This window comes from Myotis brandtii, unplaced genomic scaffold (assembly GCF_000412655.1).
Source record: "Myotis brandtii unplaced genomic scaffold, ASM41265v1 scaffold395, whole genome shotgun sequence".
In the NCBI taxonomy this organism is placed as follows: domain Eukaryota; kingdom Metazoa; phylum Chordata; class Mammalia; order Chiroptera; family Vespertilionidae; genus Myotis; species Myotis brandtii.
Genome location: NW_005365155.1, coordinates 1427342 through 1450600, shown reverse-complemented (window position 1 = coordinate 1450600; position 23259 = coordinate 1427342). Strand labels below are relative to the sequence as shown.

Sequence of the window (23259 nt, the reverse complement as noted above, 5' to 3'; positions counted from 1 at the left end):
GAAAGTGTATTCTGTTGTTTTCATTTGCAATTAATTTTCATAATTATATCAGCTGTATTCAACAACACAATATGTTCTAAAGGATCAACCAATAGTAAGTGGTTATATAAAAACTGAGTCTTTGATTGACGTGATTGACATGCATGTGACAACTGTGGTATACTGCTTGTTAGACAAGCACAGAAAAGTGCTCTAAAAACAATGAAAATTATGCTCTCAGTTAAAATTCAGTAAGTTAATTAAACACATGCATTGATGTCTACCTTATGAATCTATAAAAATGTGTACCTTACAAATATGGAAGTTGTATTTCATTTTTTGTAAGCATTTTCAATATGTTCCAAGCTTTAGACAAATAGAAAATCAGAAAATCATTACCAGGAAGGTCTACAGAATGAAAATAAATATATTTTTGTCACACCCAGCTACTTTTTTGATAAACACATATTGTGCATATACTCAACCTTTTGGATATATGGATCAATTGTTTTTAATTAATTGAATAAAGTGATTTTCCATAGGACTTCAATCTTTGATCTTATACTTCACATAATATTTATGGTTTGCCATTTGCAACTTATCTACTAATAACTTCACCATGCCTTATAGGCATGAAACTTTATATAATTAATTACCATAAAAAAACGTCATAACTTCAATTGAAGTGCTTCTTTCATCTGGAAGTAAACAGTAAAGAATAAAAGAGGAGTACAAGCATTTGTGAGAAAAGTTCAACCCAACCCAGTGATGAGGAAAGGTGATTGGGAGCTTCTAATCCAAATTGCAAGAATGTATTTTAGACCACCCATTGCTTTCAGAAATGTAAAAATACCTTTGTGCTAAAGTGAGTAAATGTGTCCATCTGGAACCACAATTGCTTCTGTGCACACCCTCCACGTCCCATTGGTACGTGCATATGTGCAAAATGTGTTTTTAAATGATATTTTAAAGAAATTTAACATTCTGATTATGGCATGCAAGGCCCTCTAACAGGAATACTAAACATTCATTATAGACCTAGAATGTTCAGAATGTTCAAACAAATAGACTTCAAAGGAAATCCCACACATGACAAGTTATAGCTTCATGAGAAAAACTAATGCCATCCTAAACTTATGACTGGACTATTGTTTGCATATGTAGATAGAATCTTTGCACCAGAGGATACCAGCCCTTCATTTATAATCAAGTGAAGATTCCATGAAAATTACTGGCATTACTCCATTTGTGGTAGGTGGGATTAGGGGAGTGGGTGAGCCAAGGTAGATTTATCATCGCTCTGCAAAGTTTCTTTGGGGATATAACCTTTCAAATCATGAGATAGGGCAAAAATATTAGGATATTTCTATATGAAGGTACATAAATATATATATTGGTGTCTTATCAAAGAGAGAGAGGCAACAGGATTGGCAGAAAAATGGGTCTACCATTTCCAAGGATCCAATGCTACAAGTCAACTATTTTCATTGACATCCTCAAGGACAGCAACTGTTTCTGTGTTCCTCAGAGCCGAGCACAGTGGCCAACTGTTACTCAATGAGCAAAGGGACAGTGGGAAGGATGAGGAAGCCGGGAAAAGAGTCCTAACTCTAGCCAGAGAAGAGGGGGTTGGTGGGAAGAGGGCAGGAGTGCCACAGCAGTGAGTAAACTGCCAGAGCCTCCTGTGGGTTCTTACCAACAACCCAACAACCGAGGAATTAGGGTGCAGAGAGAAGTAACAGGGCAGGCTGCTACCCATCCATCGGGAGATGGGTTAAAATAAGAAACTGGCCAACACGATGATCATCTGTCGTTACGAAAAAGAAGGTGTCTTACAAAATAGAATTGTGCGGTGACTCATTTGGAGGCATTTGTAATGAAAAACATCCTCTGGGAAAGATTCCCCCAAAGTCGTGTCCATTGTCTGATACCCAGTTTGTAGCTCTCATTGTCTTCCTTCTCAGCCTTCATAAATTCACAGGAAGCTTCTGTGTATCGATTTTATTTGCAGAAAGCACTCAGGGTATAAAGTAATTTGATTTTTAAAAAAATGGGGTTTAGGGTCTGCCCCTACAGGGTTATAACTTACCAAGCATAAAAGCCAACACATAAAAACAAACATACAATTTAAAGAGACAAGGGCTCAAGGCAGCAGGAGCTGAGAATCCAGGAAGACGGTGGAGTGACTCCCGGGCACACCCATCTCCCATATATCTGCTGGCCGGAAATCGCCCAGTGGGTGACATTTCCAATGCCTTTCATGCATGGCATTGCTGAATCGTTTTTTGAAAACTGCATCTACCCCACAGAGAAAAGATGATAGTTATTTAGCAAATAAGAGAGGAGAAAGAGGATTTTCTTTATAGTGTATCAGAGTTAAATACAATGCTGTAATGTTAACCGTCTTTGCAGCTTGTGTAAAATTTGTCCTTTTCTCATCAAAGTCAGCAGCTCCGGCTGATCAATGCCACAACGTCCCTGATCCAGCTCCTGCGTGTGCAAGCTCTGCAGGCTGTAAACAGAAGAACAATGCCTCGTGTTTTTATACTTCTTTTTCAGAGAATCTGCTCTTTTTCCTTCTTAAGCAATCGTGGGTGATTAAATTTTATAGAAGAATTTTTTTCTTTACCAACCCCATTAGGGTTCTGTTGCACTTATCCATTGCCTCGTAAAGGAGGGGGGAAAAATACAGCCACATCCGTGTCTTAACCGCTGTGGCGGATGCTGGGCTCTGTGAGTCGCAGTTCGCATTTGTGACAAGAAATCTCCATCTTGGAAATCACAAATGCTGAGCCGGGCAAAGGAATGCCCCGGGTGGGGACAGGAATGCACAGTTTGCGGAAGGACTGTCCTTTCTGCCTTAATGGAAGGTAGACAATAAATGGCTTTTGTGAGACTTAGCTGTGCCGAGGAATAGCCACAACTTCAAAAGAGACCGGTGGCTGTGAGCTGTGGGGACAGCAGCGGTCCACCTGGCCACCAGCAATCAGAATCCTTTGAAATGGAGTCTTCCAGGCAGAGCATCAAAGGGCGGTCTCAGCTTCTGCGCGCTTGGCCGCGGCTGCAAACGAAAGGGCGATCTGAGCCTGGTGGGAGTGGGCCGGTGGCGATCTCTTTGGTGACAACTACGCTAATGGAAAAATATCACCACCCACAGCAGCATCTTTGAACCTAGATGCAAGGCTACCTCTGGGCATCAGACACAGAGCCACGCTGTGACTGCTCACTGACCCATCTGTCATTCAAAAGGTTTCATTCCAGAACTCAAAAATCCTGGTGACAGAGTGTTGATCCAGGAAGTCCCTAATCATCTCTGGGTTAACAGCGCACTTTGTATCTTCTGTGCGGCTTGGAGAGCAGGCGGACACTGTGTGGGCCATAACCTGAGCTGTTTGTGAGCGCTCACCGTGTACCAAGCATGGGGCAGAAAGCTGTACCGTGTGTCTAACCCTCACAGGGGTTCTAGGAGCTAGGTGCGATAGTTCTCCCATTTTATAGGTAAGGAAATAGGGCTTTGAGGAGGCACTTAATGAGCCCAAAGTTGATCAGCAATAAAATGGTGGGACCAAGAGCACTCCTAATTACTGCCTTCTATTACACTTGCTTCAAGAAGTCATAAACTCATATTTTTCAATAAGAAATAGTTCCTGAAAAAAGTACTTTCTCGAATGTAGCCATGGGACTGACGCCTTTAAAAATGAGACGTATACAGTTTAAACATACCGTCATTTACAAATGAATCCACTTAGTATGTTTCTTTGAAGATAGAGTTTGAAATGTAATTGAATCATCAATTTCTGCCATGGATATTATGGTCCTGGAACACATCATTTAATGTGGATGTGATACAGGGCGGAGAACCATGTTAGTACATGAGCTAAGTAGAATGAGGCTATAGAAGTGCTTCCTAACAAAAACTAAGTATGAAGAGCAAGAGGTGGTGTGGTGGGCAGAGCCTGGCATGGGAAGAATTCCTCTAAGGCAGTGCTTCTCAAAGTGTGGCCCACACACCATGTGCCCCAGGGTCACCTGGGGGCCTTGCTAAAAATGTACTCCTTCACCTCAAGACTGGGAACCTAAGTTTTAACAATTGGCCTAGATAATTTTATGCACCGCAAAGTAGAACTGTTGATGTAGACTAAAGTAACTAATTAAAGTATGTCAGAGGTTGGAAAAATGCTGTAAGGAATACCACAAGACAAGGGAAAACATGGTCTCTCTAAGTCCATATAGGGACTAGCCCCTCCCATCTTCCAGAGATAACCCAAGTTCTTTCACTGATGGTGTTGTTTATACGTCAGCAAGGTTGGCAGTAGGAATGACTAGGGATTTGAGCATCCCTGGGACCGTCACTATATGCAAAAATAGCTCTTCAGCACAGTTTTCTGAAATGCCTCGATTAGACATGACAACTTTTGGGTGGCCACATTTTCAGCAATGTCTTTCTCCTTTCCAACTCTTCTCTTTGGCCTTCTTTGAAAACTAAAGTAATTCCAGCAGGAGAAATAAACTAGGTTGTTATGACTTTAGTATAAATTGTATTATCTATAAAAAAGACAGGCTTGAACAGCATCTGAGTAATAACTAATACTTTTTAAATCTTTTTGAATGAATTATCATACTTAACTTTCCATAAAACATACAATATAGCCATTATTAGCTTTGTTTTGGAGACTGAGGTCCAGTGTCTTGCCCGAGACCACACAGGTAATAACCATTAACTCATTCATTAAATTAATAAGCATTTATTAATTGTCTACCATATGCCAGGCACTATTCTGGGTGGTGGGATTACAGTAAAAGATGAGAAACACAGACCAGGTTTCTGCTCTGAAGGAGCTTACATTCTACCATCCAAGAAGATGTCAATCAAAGTTACTAGACCAAAAATCCAGGACCTGTCACCTCTGTATTGAAACTCCCTCCCCAGTCATCATGACCTTACCAGCCTCAATCTTCTTTGCTTCCCCTACCTGTGTGACTTAGGGCATAACAGAACCCTGAGGACCTTTGGGAGACCATAGTGATGAAATAGGAAAAGAGAATCTGAGGAAAAAGGAAGTGCATGGAGAAAAATCAATAAGTAAAGTCACAACCACAACCACATCCCAGCTTTTGCAATTCTGTCTTGGCTTCTGGCCAGCCTTGACCTGTATGACCTTTATTTCCTCTCTTACCCCTTCTGCAGCAGCAGCATTGGAGTGTTCTTCTGTGGGCCCAAAGCTCTCTCAAAGACCCTTCAAAGGATGTGCCGCTTATATTCGTCAGCAGACCCCAGAGGGGTCCATTTTTATTACAACAAAGAAAGCTTCTAGACTTGGGAGATAAAAAGTGACTACAGCCAAGCCAGTGTGGCTCACTGATTGAGTGTCAACCAATGAACCAGGAGATCACGGTTTGATTCCCAGTCAGGGCACATGCCCGGGTTGTGCCCTCGATCCCCAATGGGGGTATGTGCAGGAGGCAACCAATCAATGATTCTTCTCATCATTGATGTTTCTATTTTTCCTTCCCTCTCACTTCCTCTCTGAAATATATATATATATATTTGTATCATATATATATATATGGCTACAATCATATAGGTCATGGGTTGGGAAACCTTTCCTGTTAAGTGCCAAATAATTATGATTTTAAGCTCTGTGGGTTATGGTCTCAGTCACAACTATTCAACTCTGCCACTGCAATGTACCAAAGTAGCCATAAACAATATGCCAATGATTGGATGTGGGTGGGTACCATTAAAACGTCATCTATGGACACTGAAATATAATTTTATATCATTTTCTTATATCACGAAATATTCTTTTTTTGTTTTCAATGACTTAAAAATGTAAGAGACATTCTTAGCTCTTGGACTATCCAAAGCAGATTGTGGGCCAGTGGGTAGTTTGCTGACCACTGATACAGAGAATCTTTCCCAAACGTGTTTTCATGCTTAATGGGACATCCATCATGGAGACCAGCATGACAGTTTGGGTCATAGTCTTTGGTAGAACCATTCAAATTTCCATCACTCTGATGGCAGAGACATCTGCCTTATGTCCAGACCTGGTCTTTTCTGCTTAAACTTAAGCTCCTTTGTGCTTTTTTTCACCCCTATAGCGCTGAGAAATCATCAGTGAGGGTTATCTTTTACAAAAATCCATTATACATTTGAAAACAACAATAAAATCATCCCTTCCCCAAACCTTCTCTAGTCCAAACAATACTGGATTCTTAACCTTGCAGTCTAGGATATATATGGTAGCTCTTCAATCATTCTTGTTGCTCTTCTTTAAATTCATTTCCATTTCTTCACATCCTTCTAAAAGGAGCTGACTCAGATGGGCATAATATTCTGATAGGAGCATGACCAGTATTGAGCAGAGTGATTTTTTAGATCTGGTGTCCCATATGCTTTTCGGTACAACTAAACTCTGTTTGTCTCTCCTTTTCTTTCTTCTTTTCTTCCTTTCTTATTTCTTTCTCACTTTCTTTTGACAAATACTTTTTATCACTATAACATTTTGATCTATGATCACTTTGACTCTTATATTCCAACTCACCTTCTACCTCACAAACATATTGGAATTTTGTTTTAAATTCTATACTCCCATTGAGCTATTCTTTCCTTATCATGCAATTGTTTTACCCCAAAAGTGTTCCCAACGTGTTCTTCATATCTTATAGCTTTCTCTACAAATACTGGCTAATTTTTTAGAATTTTTCTTTCTAATATTTCAAGATTGTTTTGAAGTTTACCATCAGAGACTAATACTAGTATTTAGCTTCATAAGATCTACAGATTTAACTAGTGATATCTAAAAACCTTTCTTTAGATTTTTAATCATGTTATTAAACCCATATAATTCCACCACTAATTCTTGCAACTGCCTTGACTATGAGCTTCCAGTTTGGAACAGGTTAATAATAACTAGCCATTGAGAACACCACCCCATATTTTCTTAGCTTATAAAAATCATGCCATATACAGTAGAAAAAAACATTTATTGAAATTAAAATAGGTAGTATTTTATAAATACTTCTTTTGCTTAATGCTATCATTCTGTCATAAAAAAAGAATTAAATTGGTCTGATTTGTTTTTATAAAGTCAGACAGCCAGTTAAGCTCTTTTAGAGATTTCTAAATTATAAAATGATTATTTCTTTTACTTTATCCTAAGATATTGACATTAATTCTACGATTTTTAAATATGCTTTAGGAGAAAAGTTGTGTATACTCCCTGATGTCTCAAAATTATTACTATTAACTCCACATTGCAATTTCTCAGTCTCTTTAAATATTGCTTGAAGATATCATTCAAACTCGACTAATTTTAATATACCCAGTCTTTCTGTATATTTATTTTCCCATTTAAGTTTGATTCAGCCTTTACAACTAGAACTTTCAGCAGTCAGATGTATATACTAAATCTTTACTATAGCAGGAAAATTTAATCTATTAAAATATTTTCTCTTAATTATATTCAATTATTATTTTTCTTTCCCTTTATACTTGAAAATAAAATGTACTCTATATTCAACTAATTTTGTGTAATATATTAGAGTATACTTGTCCTTAAACAGAGAATTCAAGCTCTATACATTTCTCTCAATTTTGTTCTAAAATTGTTCTAAAAAATAAAGTCTCTTTTTAAAAAGAAACAAATTTTGCTGCTTTTTAAAATATCTCTATTTTTTAGTTGCAAACTTTAGGCTACTTCCCTACATACTATGTAGAGTCTGATCTATCCAGATAGAAAAATATAACAAAAATCATAAGAATATCTACAGCCTTCTAAGTTACTTTCTCTCAGTTCTCCCTCTCAAACCAAAGAGAAGAAAAGCTGTGTTAAGAATTATCAAATAGCCCTAACCAGTTTGGCTCAGTGGATAGAGCATTGGCCTGCAGACTGAAAGGTCCCAGGTTCGATTCCGGTCAAGGGCATGTACCTTGGTTGCGGGCACATCCCCAGTAGGGAGTGTGCAGGAGGCAGCTGGTTGATGTTTCTCTCTCATCGATGTTTCTAACTCTCTATCCCTCTCCCTTCCTCTCTGTAAAAAATCAATAAAATATATTTTTTTAAAAAGAATTATCAAATACCTTCAAATTATTATAAAAATTCCTAATTGATCTTAAAGATAACAGCTTAATAATACTCTAGTCTCAATTTACTGACTCGTTTAAGAAGTCCCCTAGCTAAGGACAGGACCCCCACCATTACATTTTTCTGTGACAGTCTCATGCCACACCTTCCAAATCCCTAACCAACTTACCTCAAACTTCAGATCTCGTTTTTTAAATGTTTAGGAGTGTAAGAACAGCATCAAACCATATAAGGTCTTAATAAATAATCCCAACAATATATATGAAATTTTTAAAAAGAAAATTATAAAACTCTATCAACCATATCTCCCCCACACTAACATGAACAGAGGTGCTATTCCTTCGCTTCTCCTGTACCCCACCCTGAGACTGTGGGATGGAGACCTGCCAATCATTCCTGCCTAACACTAAACAAATGTCTACATAGTTAGAGAGAGTTTGGCGGGGGATGGAGTGGTGGTGGGGGGAGGGGTGTGATTACAGAGAGAAGATTGCTGAAGAAAAGGATTCATAAATTTGTGTCTGAAGTCCTGGGCAAATTCCCAAGAGGCCACTGTGTGAAACCAACCAAAATCAACACAGCCAGTGATTAGAGAACTGAACTCTGATGAGGAATACCTCCACATTTCAGATTGGCCTCTGGGTACGTACAAGTGGGATATATCAGAATATCATTGCAAAGGCTTTGAAGACTAAATTTATATTGGAACCACAAACCACAAAAGTGGGCCAGGAAGTGTGTTCTGAACCTAAACCTGTCAACTGCCAACGAAAATAGAAGATCTAAATAAAGAACCATAATGTCATAACATTATATTCAAAATGTATAGGATGCAGTCCAAATTTTTTTTGTCATGCAAAGAACTAGGAACATCTCAACTCAAATAAAAAAAGAAAATCAACAAATGCCAATATCAAGATGGCACGAATGTTGGAATTCTCTAACAAGGATTTTAAAGCAGCTATCCTAAAAATGTTTCAACAGACAACTGCGCTCACTCGTGAAACAAATGGAAAAATAGTCTCAGCAAAGAAATAGAAGATATAAAAAGAACCAATTGCAAGTTTTAGAACTTAAATTACAAGAAATGGGAGAAAAACTCACTAGATGGTGTGTGGTAGGTATAATCCTGGCCTAAAGATCTCCACATCCTAATCCCTGAAAGTTGTGAATATGTGGGATTATTGGCAAAGAGGACTTAAGGTTCCAGATGAAATTGTGGTTGTTTTGACATGACTCTCTTTGAGATGGAAAGATCATCCTAAATTTTTCTGGGTGGGCCCAATGTTTTCACAGAGATGTAACAAGTAGGAGATGGAGGTAGGAGAGTCCGTCAAAGTCAGAGAAGACAAGGTGACAATAGGGGTTGGAATGGTATGCTGAATAACTTGAAGATGAAAGGGGCCACGAGCCAAGGAATGTGGGCAGCCTCCAAAATGGAAAGGGCAAGGAAATGGATTCTGCCCTAAACTCTTCAAAAGGGAACCCAGTCCTGCCAACACCTGAGTTTTAGTCCAGTGATATCCATCTTGGAGTTTGACTTAAAAATACATATGGCAAAATTTGTGTTGTTTCAAGCTGCAAAATTTTTAGTAATTTGTTAGAGCAGTAATGAATAACTAATACAGATACCATATCAATTCTCTTCAAATGAACCCGTAGATTCAAAATCAATTCAGCCCAGCTGGCGTGGCTCAGTGGTTGAACATCAACATATGAACCAGGAGGTCAGGGTTTGATTCCCAGTCAGGGCACATGCCCGGGTTGTGGACTCTATCCCCATTGTGGGGCATGTAGGAGGCAACCAATGAATGATTCTCATCATTGAAGTTCCTGTCTCTCTTTCCCTCTCCTTTCCACTCTGAAGTCAATACAAATATGTATATATTTTTAAATCATTTCAATCAGATTCTGAAAAGGTTTTTTATGAAACTTGACAGGCTATTTTTAAAAGTGTATTTAGAAGAATGTAGAGATAAAAAATAACCAAGACAAAATAAAGAACAAGAACTGTCATACTTTTTCCATAAACATATGGCCTCTGTCATGACTATTGCTTTGATTTTGTTTATTATTCAATTATTTAGAAACATAAAAAGTCATTCTTAGCTCAAGGGATGTATTAAAACAGACTACCAATAGATTTGGCCCAAGAGCCATAGTTTGCCAATCTCAGAATTAAAACATGAATAAGCCTCACAATCATACTAAGAAAAAAAAAGTTATAGATGAATACATGTAGTGTGGAACTACTCAAATAAGACTATAAAATATGCAAAATACTATTTACTCATACACACACATATAATCACATGCATACAAGTATACAGAAATGTTCAGAGATTAAATTACAAGCCCCAAATTCAGAACACTGGTTATTTCTGATAAGAGGAATGAGAGTAAGGACACAGGTGGAAGGCTTCGGTGCTCTCAGTGATATTTATTTCTTAAACTGAATTTTTAAATTTGTATTACAGATGCTGCAATTTTGTATGCACCTGATATAGTTCACAATATGAAACCATTCTTGGTAGATTTTTGCTCTGAGAGGCAAGGGATGGTTCCTCAAGTTAGCATGGGACAAAGAGATCTTCCTCAGTGGATGGTGCTTTCCAAGTTCATCCTAGAGGAGGGCTCTCCATAAATTTTGGACACCTGGTTTTCTGGAGCCAGGAAGAGCAGGTCCAATTTGTCATTGTGTCTGTGACTAGGAAGCCTGGCTTGTCTCCCAATGACTAGAGGTTTTTCAAAAGTTTACGGTCAACACACGATCACCTGTCTCAGTCACTTTGGGGTTCAGGCTTTTAGGACTATGCACCAAGACCCTGCAGTCCACCATGGTGTCCTTTTCTAGTGCTCGGCACCTTTGGCCACAGCCCTACTCCACTGAGTTCTAGGAATCTCTTCTCCCCTTTTACTCATTTATTGCTTCAAACTTTGGGGTATGGTAGGAATCCAGTATAGACAGAAAACAGGAGAAGGGGTCTGGCACAGACATTCTAAACTACAGCAGGTTGAGGGCCGGGAAGGGGCTAGGGCACACAGCAGCTGGGCATGCAAGACAAAGAAGAGGACCTGGTCAGGCAAGAGTGGACATTAGGACTTCCAAGAAGGACAGGCACATCCCAGGAAGGAAAGCGGACCCGGGAAATCCGGGGTGGGCAGCATGTTGGATTGAGAGTGGCCCGTGTCATCAACAGGAAGCTTCAAGAATCAGGGTACAAGCTGCAGGCCTGGGTGTCAGAGGCAGAGATCCCCGGACTCATTTGAGGATAGCAGGGCAGTGAGAACCAAGACAGAGAGCACAGGGGCCCAGGAACATCACAGGGCTCTTGGATCTGGGAAGCCTGTATATTAAATTCCATGGGATGAAAGGATCGAGCTATTTCAGTACCGCCCATCTGTTGTCTGAATTGGTCCAGGAGCCAGGGCAGAGCTAACTGAGCCTTGTGATGAATGGGGAGACCTGGCCCAGGCCCTGCGATCTGGGGAAGGTCACAGGGAGGGAAAGAGGATCCCCCTCTGCTTAGGCGTGTCTATTCCCGCCTCTCCCTCCTGTCCCTACCCGGGCGTTAATTATTTGCACTCACATCGTCAGCACATTTTTCAGATTCATTGCTGGTACAAAGAAAGCAACACAAAATGAAGTTGTGTTATTGTCTTTTTTAAACGGTGCATCTTTGTTGGAAAACTGCTTAAGTTTTTGAACTGTCTCCCCATCGGGCATGATGAATGTGGTACATGGGGGGGGGGCGCGGCAGGGGGAGCGGAATCCGTGTCTGCGGCAGGTTACCTGCAGGCATTTATCTTTGCTTCCCCCCCACCCCACCCCCCGTGCATGCGCTGAGCCTGAGGGTAACCTGCCACTTTATTTATTTTTTTCTTTTGTAACAAATTAAGCTTCATTTTGGGTGTGTGTGTGTGTGTGTGTGTGTGTGTGTGTGTAGAATCCGGAAGGGACTGAGCAGTCTGCGGCCTCCCACACCAGCTGCCACGGCAGGAAGGAGCTGGGTGACAGCTTCCAGCAGATCCGGAATGACTGTTCTAACGGGGCTGCGGCCGAGGTAACGAGCAGGAAGAAATTGGCTGCCAGGAAAGGCAGGCTCTCGCTCCCCCTGGCCTCCTGCGACACGATGTAGCATTTAGCTTCTGGCTTCCTGTGGCATCTCCTCCCTGCTCTGATTTATTCCCACCTTTGCAGGTCGCAGAGGTCTTTGCAGGAGAGGCGCTGGGAGCTGTTATCTTCATTGAGGAGCAAAGCTGCGATCCCCACCAGCGGAGCATCCCCCGCGAGTCGGGGTGAGGAATGAAAGGAAAGGAAGAAAGAGGGAGCGAGAGCAGGCGTGTGGATGTGATGCCGGGATGAGATGGTATTTACCTGGATTGAAAACTCTTCTATGATGAGCATCGTTTAGATGAGAATGGGAAACAGAACTCGGGCTCCGTGCCGGGCCAGGAGAGCTGCTGAGCACACAGCGCTGAGAATGGCGGTGCGTCCGCGAGGACTATGTTACTGTGTTTATATAGGAGGGCACGATGCTCCACCGGAGGGGATGAAAAGTATCTTCGCTGGTTTGCTCGGTCAGCCTCTTTAGCTGAAAACGCCTGGAGGTATGGAATGGTAACAGTGGCGCAAACAGAGAGAGTGAAAGAGCCACGCGGGCTTGTGTGGGAGTCACATATCCAGCTGCAGCCGGGAAAGACTCCCCAAACCCTGGCAACCTCAACGCAGTGCCTGCTGGGGCCCGAACTGCGATTCTGGCTTTCCTGCTCCTTGAACACGAGTTATGCCCACAGCTGCCCTGTTGGGTGAATGCTGCATAAGACAGCGGGGCTGTCTGCAAGGAGCTCATAGTTCAGTTGGGCAACAAAACACACACACACACACACACACACACACACACACACACATCATTAAACATGCAAGGCAGAACATTCACATGAGTTGCTGAAATGATTTAGATGCTAAGGACAATATTGGAAGAATTTAGCCACTCTCCAGAATTTAAATTTATATGTATATATTTTATGTATATGATAAAAAAATGTTTACTTTTTTCCCCTAACACAGAAAGTCTCCGTTTCCTTATTTCTACGACTTTCTCCCTGTCAAAGCTACACTGTGGACCACAGAACTGGAAGGAAGCATTTGTCTTCACCTCCCGCCCACTGTGTGGATGTGCCCCTAGTGATTCCGCTGTGGATTCCAGGTGTCATGGACTCCTCAGCGCATGGTGTGGCCTGTCAGTGCCGGACACTGAGTACAGTGTGGAGGAGGTCCGAGAAAACAGTCAGGTCCGAGCTGGACTCTGTGCTGGAACAATGCCAAAGGTTTCACCTCTTCTCACATCTGATTCATGGGAAGTTCAACAACAGCAGGGCTCTTGTCTTCTCATCAACATTGTATCCTCCCACCTAGAGGGCTGGGCAGATAGAACAGATACTAGCAGACCTGCTCAGTCAATATCTGCTGAACGGATATGTGAATGAGGGAATCTGTTCAGCAAATCTGTGAGGCCTGTCATTATCATCACCCCATCTTACTGATGGGGCCCTGGGACCCGAAGACTGAACTAGATGCACATGGTCACACAACAAATTACAGAGTCACCTGTATTCTAAACTAATGAGGTCTAACTTCCAAGACCAGGTTCTTCCCACATTAACATTGTTTCTGAAAGGCAGAGGAGACGGCCCACGCCTGCCCTCAAAGGGCTTACCGACCAACAGGGAAACGGTGCTGAGCATGAAGAGACAAGCGCTAACAGCCCAAGGGGGGCTGCGATTAAAAGCAAAGAGGATGTCAAAAGAGGACATTCAGAAAGCCAAGAGACATATGAAAACATGCTCAAAGTCACTAATCATTCGAGAGATGCAAATCAAAACAACAATGAGGTACCATCTCACACCTGTCAGAATGGCTATCATCAACAAATCAACAAACGACAAGTGCTGGAGAGGATGTGGCCAGCCGTGGGCAAACTACGGCCCACGGAAAAAAATAAAAAAATAAAAAATAAATAAAAATAAAAAAAAAAAAAAGCAAAGAGGATGGGCGCAGTGAGCACCGGCCAACAGGGAAACGGTGCTGAGCATGAAGAGACAAGCGCTAACAGTCCAAGGGGGGCTGCAATTAAAAGCAAAGAGGATGGGCGCAGTGAGCACCAGAGCATCTGACTATCCCGAGCCCTCCTTACGCTCACCCCCTCCAGCACCCCGTCTCCTGTCTCTGGCTGCGGCCCCCGACCCGCGCACTCCCACATCCACATCACCAAGGGGAAGGAAAGTAACAACTAACACACTTGGTTTTGTCTAACCATGTTTTTCCAGCTCAACATAACCTCAGCAAAAGAATATAAACAAACAAGCAGGCAGGTGTCTATAGGGAAGGCCAGGGAAAAGATGAATGTCAATAGGCAACGTCAGAGACAAAGAGGTCAAAACTGAAGGAAGGACCACTGTGCGTTTTCAGTAGAACCACTGGTCTCCAGCAACTGCCACATGTGGCAGATGTTGACCTCCACCAGCAAAATGGATCTGGTATATGCGACATACTGTTTAATATTAAAATAAACTATTTAAATCAGAGTTCTTAACGCAGCCATCTCATCTCTGTCAACAGCGATACCAAATCCAAAATCTGAGTGAAATCTCATGAGAATTCTACATAAATGCCTAGATTTCTTTTTCTTTGGGAAAACACAACAACCAACAGACCCTTGGTCTGAGGACCCAGAAGAAAGTGGGATTGCTCTCCTTGAATAGTGGTTACTCTGATGAAAGTAGTTTTGGAAATAAGAAGTCAAAACCATTTTTGAACGTAGGACCTGAAACAGCATCCACTGACTATCATAAAACCATCACTGGAAACGGTGTCCAGGAACCAAGGATGATATAATTCTCCAACTGAAACTTCTATACATACAACGTTGTGGTTAATTCTGGGACCTACCCCTTTTCCTCATTTGGGAAGAGTCTGCCTTTCTGGGCCTCCGATCCTTCATGTGCAGAGTCAAGGCAGTCATTCTCAGCTCTTCGAGGTCCTGGCAGACAACATCGTTTTCATCATCACTGGAAAGAAAGACATTAAATAATTAAGCGATTAAAACCTACAACTTTACTTCACATGAAAGTTCATGGCCCTGGAAATCGCATCTCTGTCTGCCAATTATCATGCTACTGGGGCGCATCATTGTTCCCAATACACAGTCCACTATGGAGCATCAGAAAGTCAAAGACAAGGAGAGTCCTGGCGGCCAACTACATCAAATGCTTTGTTTTCAGTTGAAGAGGTCCAGACTGGTTTAACTCAGTTAAGGAATATAACTAGAATGAAAATTCACATTTTAAAAATCTTACTTCAATGTTATTTTCATTACACCAAATAAAAATATCTAAATAATGAGAAAATGAATAGATCTCTATTTGGAATCCAACTGCTAAGAGATACCCCGTCACTTGCCCTAACCAAACTTCTCTAAGATGAGGGATGCTACTAAAGGCAGAGAAATCGGGTTTGTTAGTAGATTGGGTAACTGACTCACAAAGAGACAGTGTTGGCCATGACCCATGTCCTGAACGGCCTTTCAAAACACCTATAGTGACCTTTATGAAATAGGCTGCTGGTGTTGAGGAGGATAAATGATTAACAATTATAGGGACTCCATTTGAATCCTGTCTGGGTCAAATATTAATTGCAAGGCAAGAAACCTCAGTACAACCTCCCAAAGTAAGGTAGATTCTATAAAGAATTTTAAAGATGAACAGATTTCCAGAGCCTGAATATGTAGACAAGATAACGGTATAAGGAAGACATTCACAGATTACCAAGAACCAAGATATTTTTTGGTAAGTGGCGTCTATATAGGAAAATGTAGTTTGAGGTAAAATAGCACCAGACAGTTAAGGATAGTTTTCAAGTTTCAGAAGATTTTAAATCAGGAAATGGGGAGGAAGATAGATACAAACATAGTGTTTGAGGTATCCAAGATTCAAATAAAGCAATCAGGGAGGAAGTGGAGAATACATCTGAAGAAATTGAGGATAATGAAAGAAGGATGCCCTCATCTAAGAACAAATGGAGGGGAGAAGTGATGAAGGCCCAATCCAGCATGCATAACCGCTTCAAATAAACATTAAAGACTTACAGACCCAGTGGCCAGATGGGAACACTTGGCAGTTGTGAGGACTGTGATATAATTAACATGGAATGGACCAGAGAGACTTGCTGCCAAGCAAAAACTCTGTATAGGAAGGATTATGGTGCAGGCGCACAGGAGGGGATGGAAAGAAATTGAGGAACTCTATGGGGAAAAGAAAATACAATAGAATCACTGGAGGGTAGAAATGCCATAGACCAGTTCCCTGCCAGTGGGGGATACGTGCCAAAACCTCCAGTGGAAGCCTGACACCAGGGATTGTACCCAACCCTATGTCTACTGTGTTTTTTTCCTGCATACACATACCTATGATACAGTGCAATCTATGAATTAGGCACAGCACAAGATTAGCAACAACAATAATGAGATGAAACCATTATAACAATATACTGTAATGAAAGTTAGGTAAATGTGGTCTCTCTCTGTCAAAATATCTGATAACTGACTAAGGGTGGGTAGGATACACACGTAGAGCCACTGGCCAAAGGGCTGGTGCACGTCCTGCCCCAGTGGGGTGGGTCGTGGGAGATTTCATAACGCTACTGTTTATGAAATGTTTATTTTTGGAATACTTCATTTAATATTTTCGGACCACAGTTGACAGTGGGTAACTGAAACTGTGGAAAGTAAAACCATGGACAAGGGAGGACTCCTGTACTTAAATATCAAGATAAGAGGTTAGCCTATTTCAGTATAACCTGTAAGCAAAGTGAAATTTTAAAAAAACAAAAAATGATACTATTTGAAAAGACACCATATTAAAAATCAATGTGCCCAAGTAGAAAAATATAAGGAATATCATACATAGCAGAACAAATGCAAAATTTAAAAAAAAATTGTAAGCTTAAAAAAATTGGGGAACATTTCTGAGGGACTAATCCTAATATTAAAATCTGTGTTAGAATCATGGGAGGCAGAAAGACGGCGAGAGAATCAATGAGGCCAATTGATTGATGATCACAATATGGAAAGTGCAGGCAGGTCTGAAAAGGAGGTTGCGGAATGAATCAGTTTATAAAGGAAGGCATTACCAACAATCTCACTCCTAAATTAACTTTTGAAGCAGATCAGTCACAGGTACAAAATCAAATAGCAATAAATAAACAATATGTTCTCGGCTGGATCAAGAATGCATTTTTGTCATGATTTTCTTTCCCAAACTTGAATGATCACTAGGAATAAATGGGCTCTCCCCAAGAGGTTAGAGGAAACGCCAATGGGAATTTTGGATCCACTGAAATGTGTATAGAGACAGATCAATTCCATGGAGGCCTCCGAGGTGCCTGTCACACTGCTAATGTGACAGGCACTGAGGAGGAAGGACCAGAGGATATGATTGCCTATACGTTTCTAAATAGAATAATCTCTTGTCAGAAAGGCAAGAGCGCTTGTGCACCTCCCTAATACTGGGAAAGGGAATCCGCTTGATGTCCTCCCTTTCAATACTCAGTGACACTCAGGAAAGATTCCATTTTTAAAAACTATGTGCATTTAATAACATGTGTAACTACAAAAGCAGTATCTATTCTTATAGGAAATGCGGAAAACAGAGAAGCAAAATGAATAAAATTAAAATCATCCACAATCTAGATCACAGAGATGTTCACTGTTAATATTTTGCTGAATATCATTTGGGATCAAACACAGAAGTTAATTAACTGTTTTATCTTGGAAAAGAACTGACACTGGCTCAGAAAAAATGAGAGAGAGAGAGAGAGAGAGGAGAGAGAGAGAGAGAGAGAGAGAGAGAGAGAGAGATAAATATTTTTTTAAATGGTTCCAACTCACAAATGAATGCTAAGATGTAACAAGAGACTGTTTACAATAAAATCCTCAGGTTTGCCCATGACACTAAGTTCTTTTTAATAATGAAATATCATGCCATTATGCAGAGGAAACTGTGAAAATTTCACAAGTCTGCATATGGGAGCAGAAAACTGGCAGATGAAATTCCTCATAGGCAAGTGTAAGAGAACACATTCAGGGACCGAAAGACCAATTATTCTGGAAAAAGTGATGGAACCCGGGGTTTCAGTCACCATCTAGGACAGTGATGGCGAACCTTTTGAGCTCGGCGTGCCAGCATTTTGAAAAACCCTAACTTAACTCTGGTGCCGAGTCACATATAGAAATGTTTTTATATTTGCAACCATAGTAAAACAAAGATTTATATTTTTGATATTTAATTTATATATTTAAATGCCATTTAACAAAGAAAAATCAACCAAAAAAATGAGTTCGCGTGTCACCTCTGACACGCGTGTCATAGGTTCGCCATCACTGATCTAGGACATGGAGCATGCCATCATTATAGCTACACCTTAAAGACAATGTCCTTAAATGACGCGGAAGCCAATATTCTCATTCTATTCTCTAAAATAATCTTATATCCACAGCTCTGTGCTTTGACAATTCTGCCTTAATAAGGGCCCAAATAATTCAAAGAAAAGATCAAAGAGGTCAAAGAAGTAAACACACGTGCCTATTAGAATCCGTGTTAATAACCGCATTCTCCAATCTGTAAAAGCTAATTGTGATAGCTGAAATCTAAATGAGATGAAGTCTATATAATTGAGTGGTATTTCTAGGTTCAATGAGGTTACTCAACAAGGGATACACAGACTTTGGAAGGTCTATAAACCCCTCAAAATGGCATGCATGTTTTTCCATATCTGCATATAAATAGATGTATAAATAAAACTATCTATGTTTGTAATACATATATTTCTTCTGTTGATTCTGTTGAGCAAATGCATAGTTATCATCATATACTTACAAGATTCATAGCCCAAAAAGTTCAAGAACTAGTTGTCTAGATGCGAAGATTGTGGATTTGGACACTAATTTTTGGGAGCGGACTTTGAAACTTGAAAGAGAAAGTGTTAAGACAAATTAAGTTGTATTTACCCACGGAAAACAAATATGTGGAGCTCCTTCCCCTGGGAAGTGCTATAGAATAAGGAGACATTTTTAGGGAATATTTGAGGAAGCTCTCGAAGCTTATGTATGATATTGGGGTTCCTTGGGAAAAAGACTGATGTCTGCTTTGTTCACTCTTCTATCCCCAGTGCTTGGAACAGGCCTGGCACATAGTAGGCACTCAGTAAATACTTGTTGTGCGCTCAGGGGCTGGATGGGTTTGGGTGGCATGATCAGAGGCAGTGGCTGCTTGAATGCCAGGTGCGTCTCTGGTGGCATTTCTGATATTCATAAGGGTGAGGCCGTTTCCTCCTCTGCCTCCCACATCCTCATCTTATTTTCTTGCTTGGCCATCTACTACTTTGAAGGCATCCAGATTGTGGAGAACATGCGCCATGCCAGCAAAGAATTATGCTAATTTGGCCTTGGAGGGACACAGGGGGAAAAAAAAAACAACCTAAAAATAAAATATCAAAGCAATAAAAAGCTTATAAGAGTTTATGAACATAAAACATGTACCACTGTTAAATGGAATACTGTCAAGCAGATTAATTAGTTAACATTTGGAAAGTGCACTGAAGATGAAAATTGCCAAATAAGGTCTTTGTATAGTGAACCAGTTTCTCACTTGTTATAATGGGGTGGCATGAGAGACAGGTCCACAAATAACTGAGACAACGGGCATGGCCAAGAGGCTATAGAGGGCCCTGAGGAGGCCGAGTCCAGCAGAGCCCTCCCCTAGGGTTTCAGTAGAGCGTGCTTCCCGAGTGTCTGTGCACTTACAGCTGCGGGACCACAACGCTGAAGTTCTCTGCTTCTGTTTGCCAATTCCTCCCACCCTCTTGGGCTTGAAGTCCGCTACAGGTAGGTCCCTTATAGGGTTCCTCTTAGGACCAACTGAAGACTTCATAAATAGCCTTGTTAGCTAATTCCAACCTTAACTTAGATTTTGTTGAAATGGGGTTTTAGCCCTACCCCATGGGTAGATTATATTTTAATGATGTTAAAATAGTGAGCTATCCAAATATTCTTGAAACCCAGCGTGAGAAGAACTCTCTCATCGATGTTTCTAACTCTCTGTCCCTCTCCCTTCCTCTCTGTAAGAAATCAATAAAATATATTTAAAAAAAATAGTGAGCTATCCAAATATTCTTGAAACCCAGCATGATAAGAATCAGAGCTCAGTACCAAGGGCTACCTCTCTCTTGTGCAATCAGAACAGATACGCTCCCTGGAGGAAGAGTCAGTGAAGGGAGACTCTCGAATCAGAAATCGCCCAGACTCAGTAGGCAGTAGCATCTGAAACCAAACTCTTTCAGTAGGATTTGTCTCTGAAAGAAAAAAATATTTGTTCCACCTGTTTGATATAGTTTTACGTGTCTATACAGCATTTTTATTTGGGCCAGCATTTGTTTTGATTTGATTAAATTTTAAGGTTCTCCTACTTCCAAAAGGACTGAGGAAGCTTATAGATTAAAACAAAGCACAGAGAAACTAAAGAACGTAGAGATAAGTAGGACAGATAAAGGATTCCTATGCTGGAATTCATAAGACACAGTATAGTTTAGTAGAAAAAAGTATAGAAACTAAAGTTTACAAATCCTGGGCTCTAGCCATAACTCTGTCCCCAAAGAACTGTGCAGTCTTGTGCAATCTTTATTCCATTGGCAAAACAAAGTCTGGAAGTTTAAAAAATAGTATTCCGGCATCAGTATGTCAGACAAAATGGAGTGGGTGAGATTGTAAGAGGAACCGTTAAAAGGATAAAGTGTAACCCAATTGCAGGGGTATTGGCGGTAGAAATAGAAAGAGAAAAAGGAGAAAAGAAGCTTTTCACAGAACTTGGAAATCGACTAGATATGAGAATGAGCAAGAATGACTCCAAGTTGACTCTGAGCCTTTGTGGCTGGGAACGTGCTCCTGCCGTGAATAGGAACAAGAGAAATGTTTCTAGGAGAGGGAGGGAGGCCAGGACTGAGGAGGACAAACTCAGTCTTGTCCGGTGGAGTTTGAGATGACGGAAACCATCCAAGTGAAATATCTCAGAGTTGTGTCTGGGGTGAGCTGGACCAGAGGTGGGAGATAAAAACTAAAGTCAGATGAGGACACTCGGAAAATAAATATAAGAGGCAGAGGAGACCTGAGAGACCTGGGGTTGACTGTTCAGGTAGACTCAGCGCAATGCCTTCCAATCCAAAGGCTGGACAGATGGGAGTGCTGTGAATTATTAACCGTGTTCTCCAAGAATGAGGAATGAAGGGGAAAAGGGGGAGGGAGATTGGGCGACAAACACTGCCTTCCTGGGGGGAGCCCTGAGGAAGTACTAACCATGTCCCTCTGGAGCCCAGAGGGGGCGGTCTAGGACCAGGGCACTCCCCGTGGTTCCCAGGCCCCAGGACACACACTCATCCTCGCTCTGCCTCCGCTGCCTCATTCCCCCAGTGGAGGTGACCACGCTGCCTCATTCAATGTGCTGGGGACAAAATGAGGTGCAGGTACTTTGAAAAGTGGAAAAGTGATTAAACTATAGAGTTGTCTCAAGTGTTTTTAAGAAAAAAATAAACCACTCTGTGTATCTGGGGTGAAACGGTACTATCGCATGAAGGCTGAGTTGGCTCATGGCTGCATGTCAGCCTCAATGATGCTCTGATTCCTGGGCTGAGGGAAGCAGGGCAGTTTCTCCAACCCAACACCCCCCATGTGGCTGTTGTCCCACAATGTCTGGCCTTTCCTAACAATAACTAAAAAAAAAAAGTAAAAGGTTCCAAATTGTTCTTCCCCTTAAAGTACTAAGTAGAAGTAAAAGAACTGAAAAAAAGGAAGAAGGAAATCACACACACACACACACACACACACACACACACACACACAAAGATGAAGGCATATTGGACAATTTGAAGAATGAGGAAAGAGGATAAGAAGTGGAAAGAGGAAAAGATCAGAGAGAAAAAGATTTATTGAGAAGAAGAAAAGAGAGAGAAGCTGGGAGCAGATACAGGCCAACTTCAAAAGAAGTGGTAGAATGTGTTAAAAAAAAAAAACTGACTTCACTGAGCATGGGAATAAAAAGCAATGTCAAATAAAAGGCAAAAGAAAAAAGCACCAAAATGAAAGAGCTATTAGAAAGGGAAAAATGTCATGTAGAGATGAAAGAGATTTTTAAAACTGGGGTAAAAAAATCCTCCAAGCCTTTCTATTTAGTTAGTCAAGGAAGAATACAAGAGGATAGGGAGATAAGAAAGGGAATGACAAATAGTCATATAAGAAATTAATTGATACTAAAGAAAAGAACATGGAAAAAAGGAGACACATTATTTTGGCAAAGGAAAAACTCTCATATAAGATATTTTCAGTAATAAATTAGGTTAAAAGCCTTGTTGGAAACATCATTGTCAATAAAAAATGATTTATTGAACTCACTTGGAACACAGGTAGGGAGAACACAGAGCCCCTTTAAAGAGAAACTGAAACAAATCAGAAAACAAAACTAGTTAACCTAGAGTAAAAAAAAAAAAAAAACTCCAGGGCACAGAAATCAGCCTTTTGTCCTGACACATGACACAGAGAAGGCATTCTAAAAATATCTGTGGAATTAATGAATGAATGAATGGATGGATGGATGAATCTATGTATATAAAAGGCTAATATGCAAAGTGTCCCCATAGGAGTTTGACCATGAGATGGGGAGTTCTATCGCTTGCTATAACGTGTACTGACCACCAGGGGGCGGCGGGGAAGGATGGAAGGCCCCAGCCCAGCAGCCATGGAAGGGAGGCCCCGACCGGCAGCCAGAAGGCCCCAGCCAGGCCTAGGGACCCTATCCTTTCACGAATTCATTCACTGAGCCTCTAGTGCAGGGGTCCTCAAACTACGGCCCGCGGGCCACATGCAAATACAAATATTGTATTTGTTCCCATTTTGTTTTTTTATTTCAAAATAAGATATGTGCAGTGTGCATAGGAATTTGTTCATAGTTTATTTTTAAACTATAGTCCGGCCCTCCAACGGTCTGAGGGACAGTGAACTGGCCCCCTGTTTAAAAAGTTTGAGGACCCCTGCTCTAGGGAATAAATAAATCTATGGAGCTCCAGGAGCCTCCTATATGTCTATGG

General features: G+C 41.0%; 1 protein-coding gene across 1 annotated transcript in view; it reads left to right on the top strand.

The window, feature by feature from the left end:
- The window catches only part of NOX3 (NADPH oxidase 3), a 54807-nt gene extending 49488 nt beyond the window's left edge, over positions 1-5319 (top strand). Inside the window, exon 14 of the mRNA XM_014545057.1 lies at positions 5168-5319. Coding sequence (XP_014400543.1) covers positions 5168-5294 — 127 coding nt within the window. The 3' untranslated portion in view covers positions 5295-5319. The remainder of the gene's footprint in view (positions 1-5167) is intronic.
- Positions 5320-23259: the final 17940 nt, after the last annotated feature.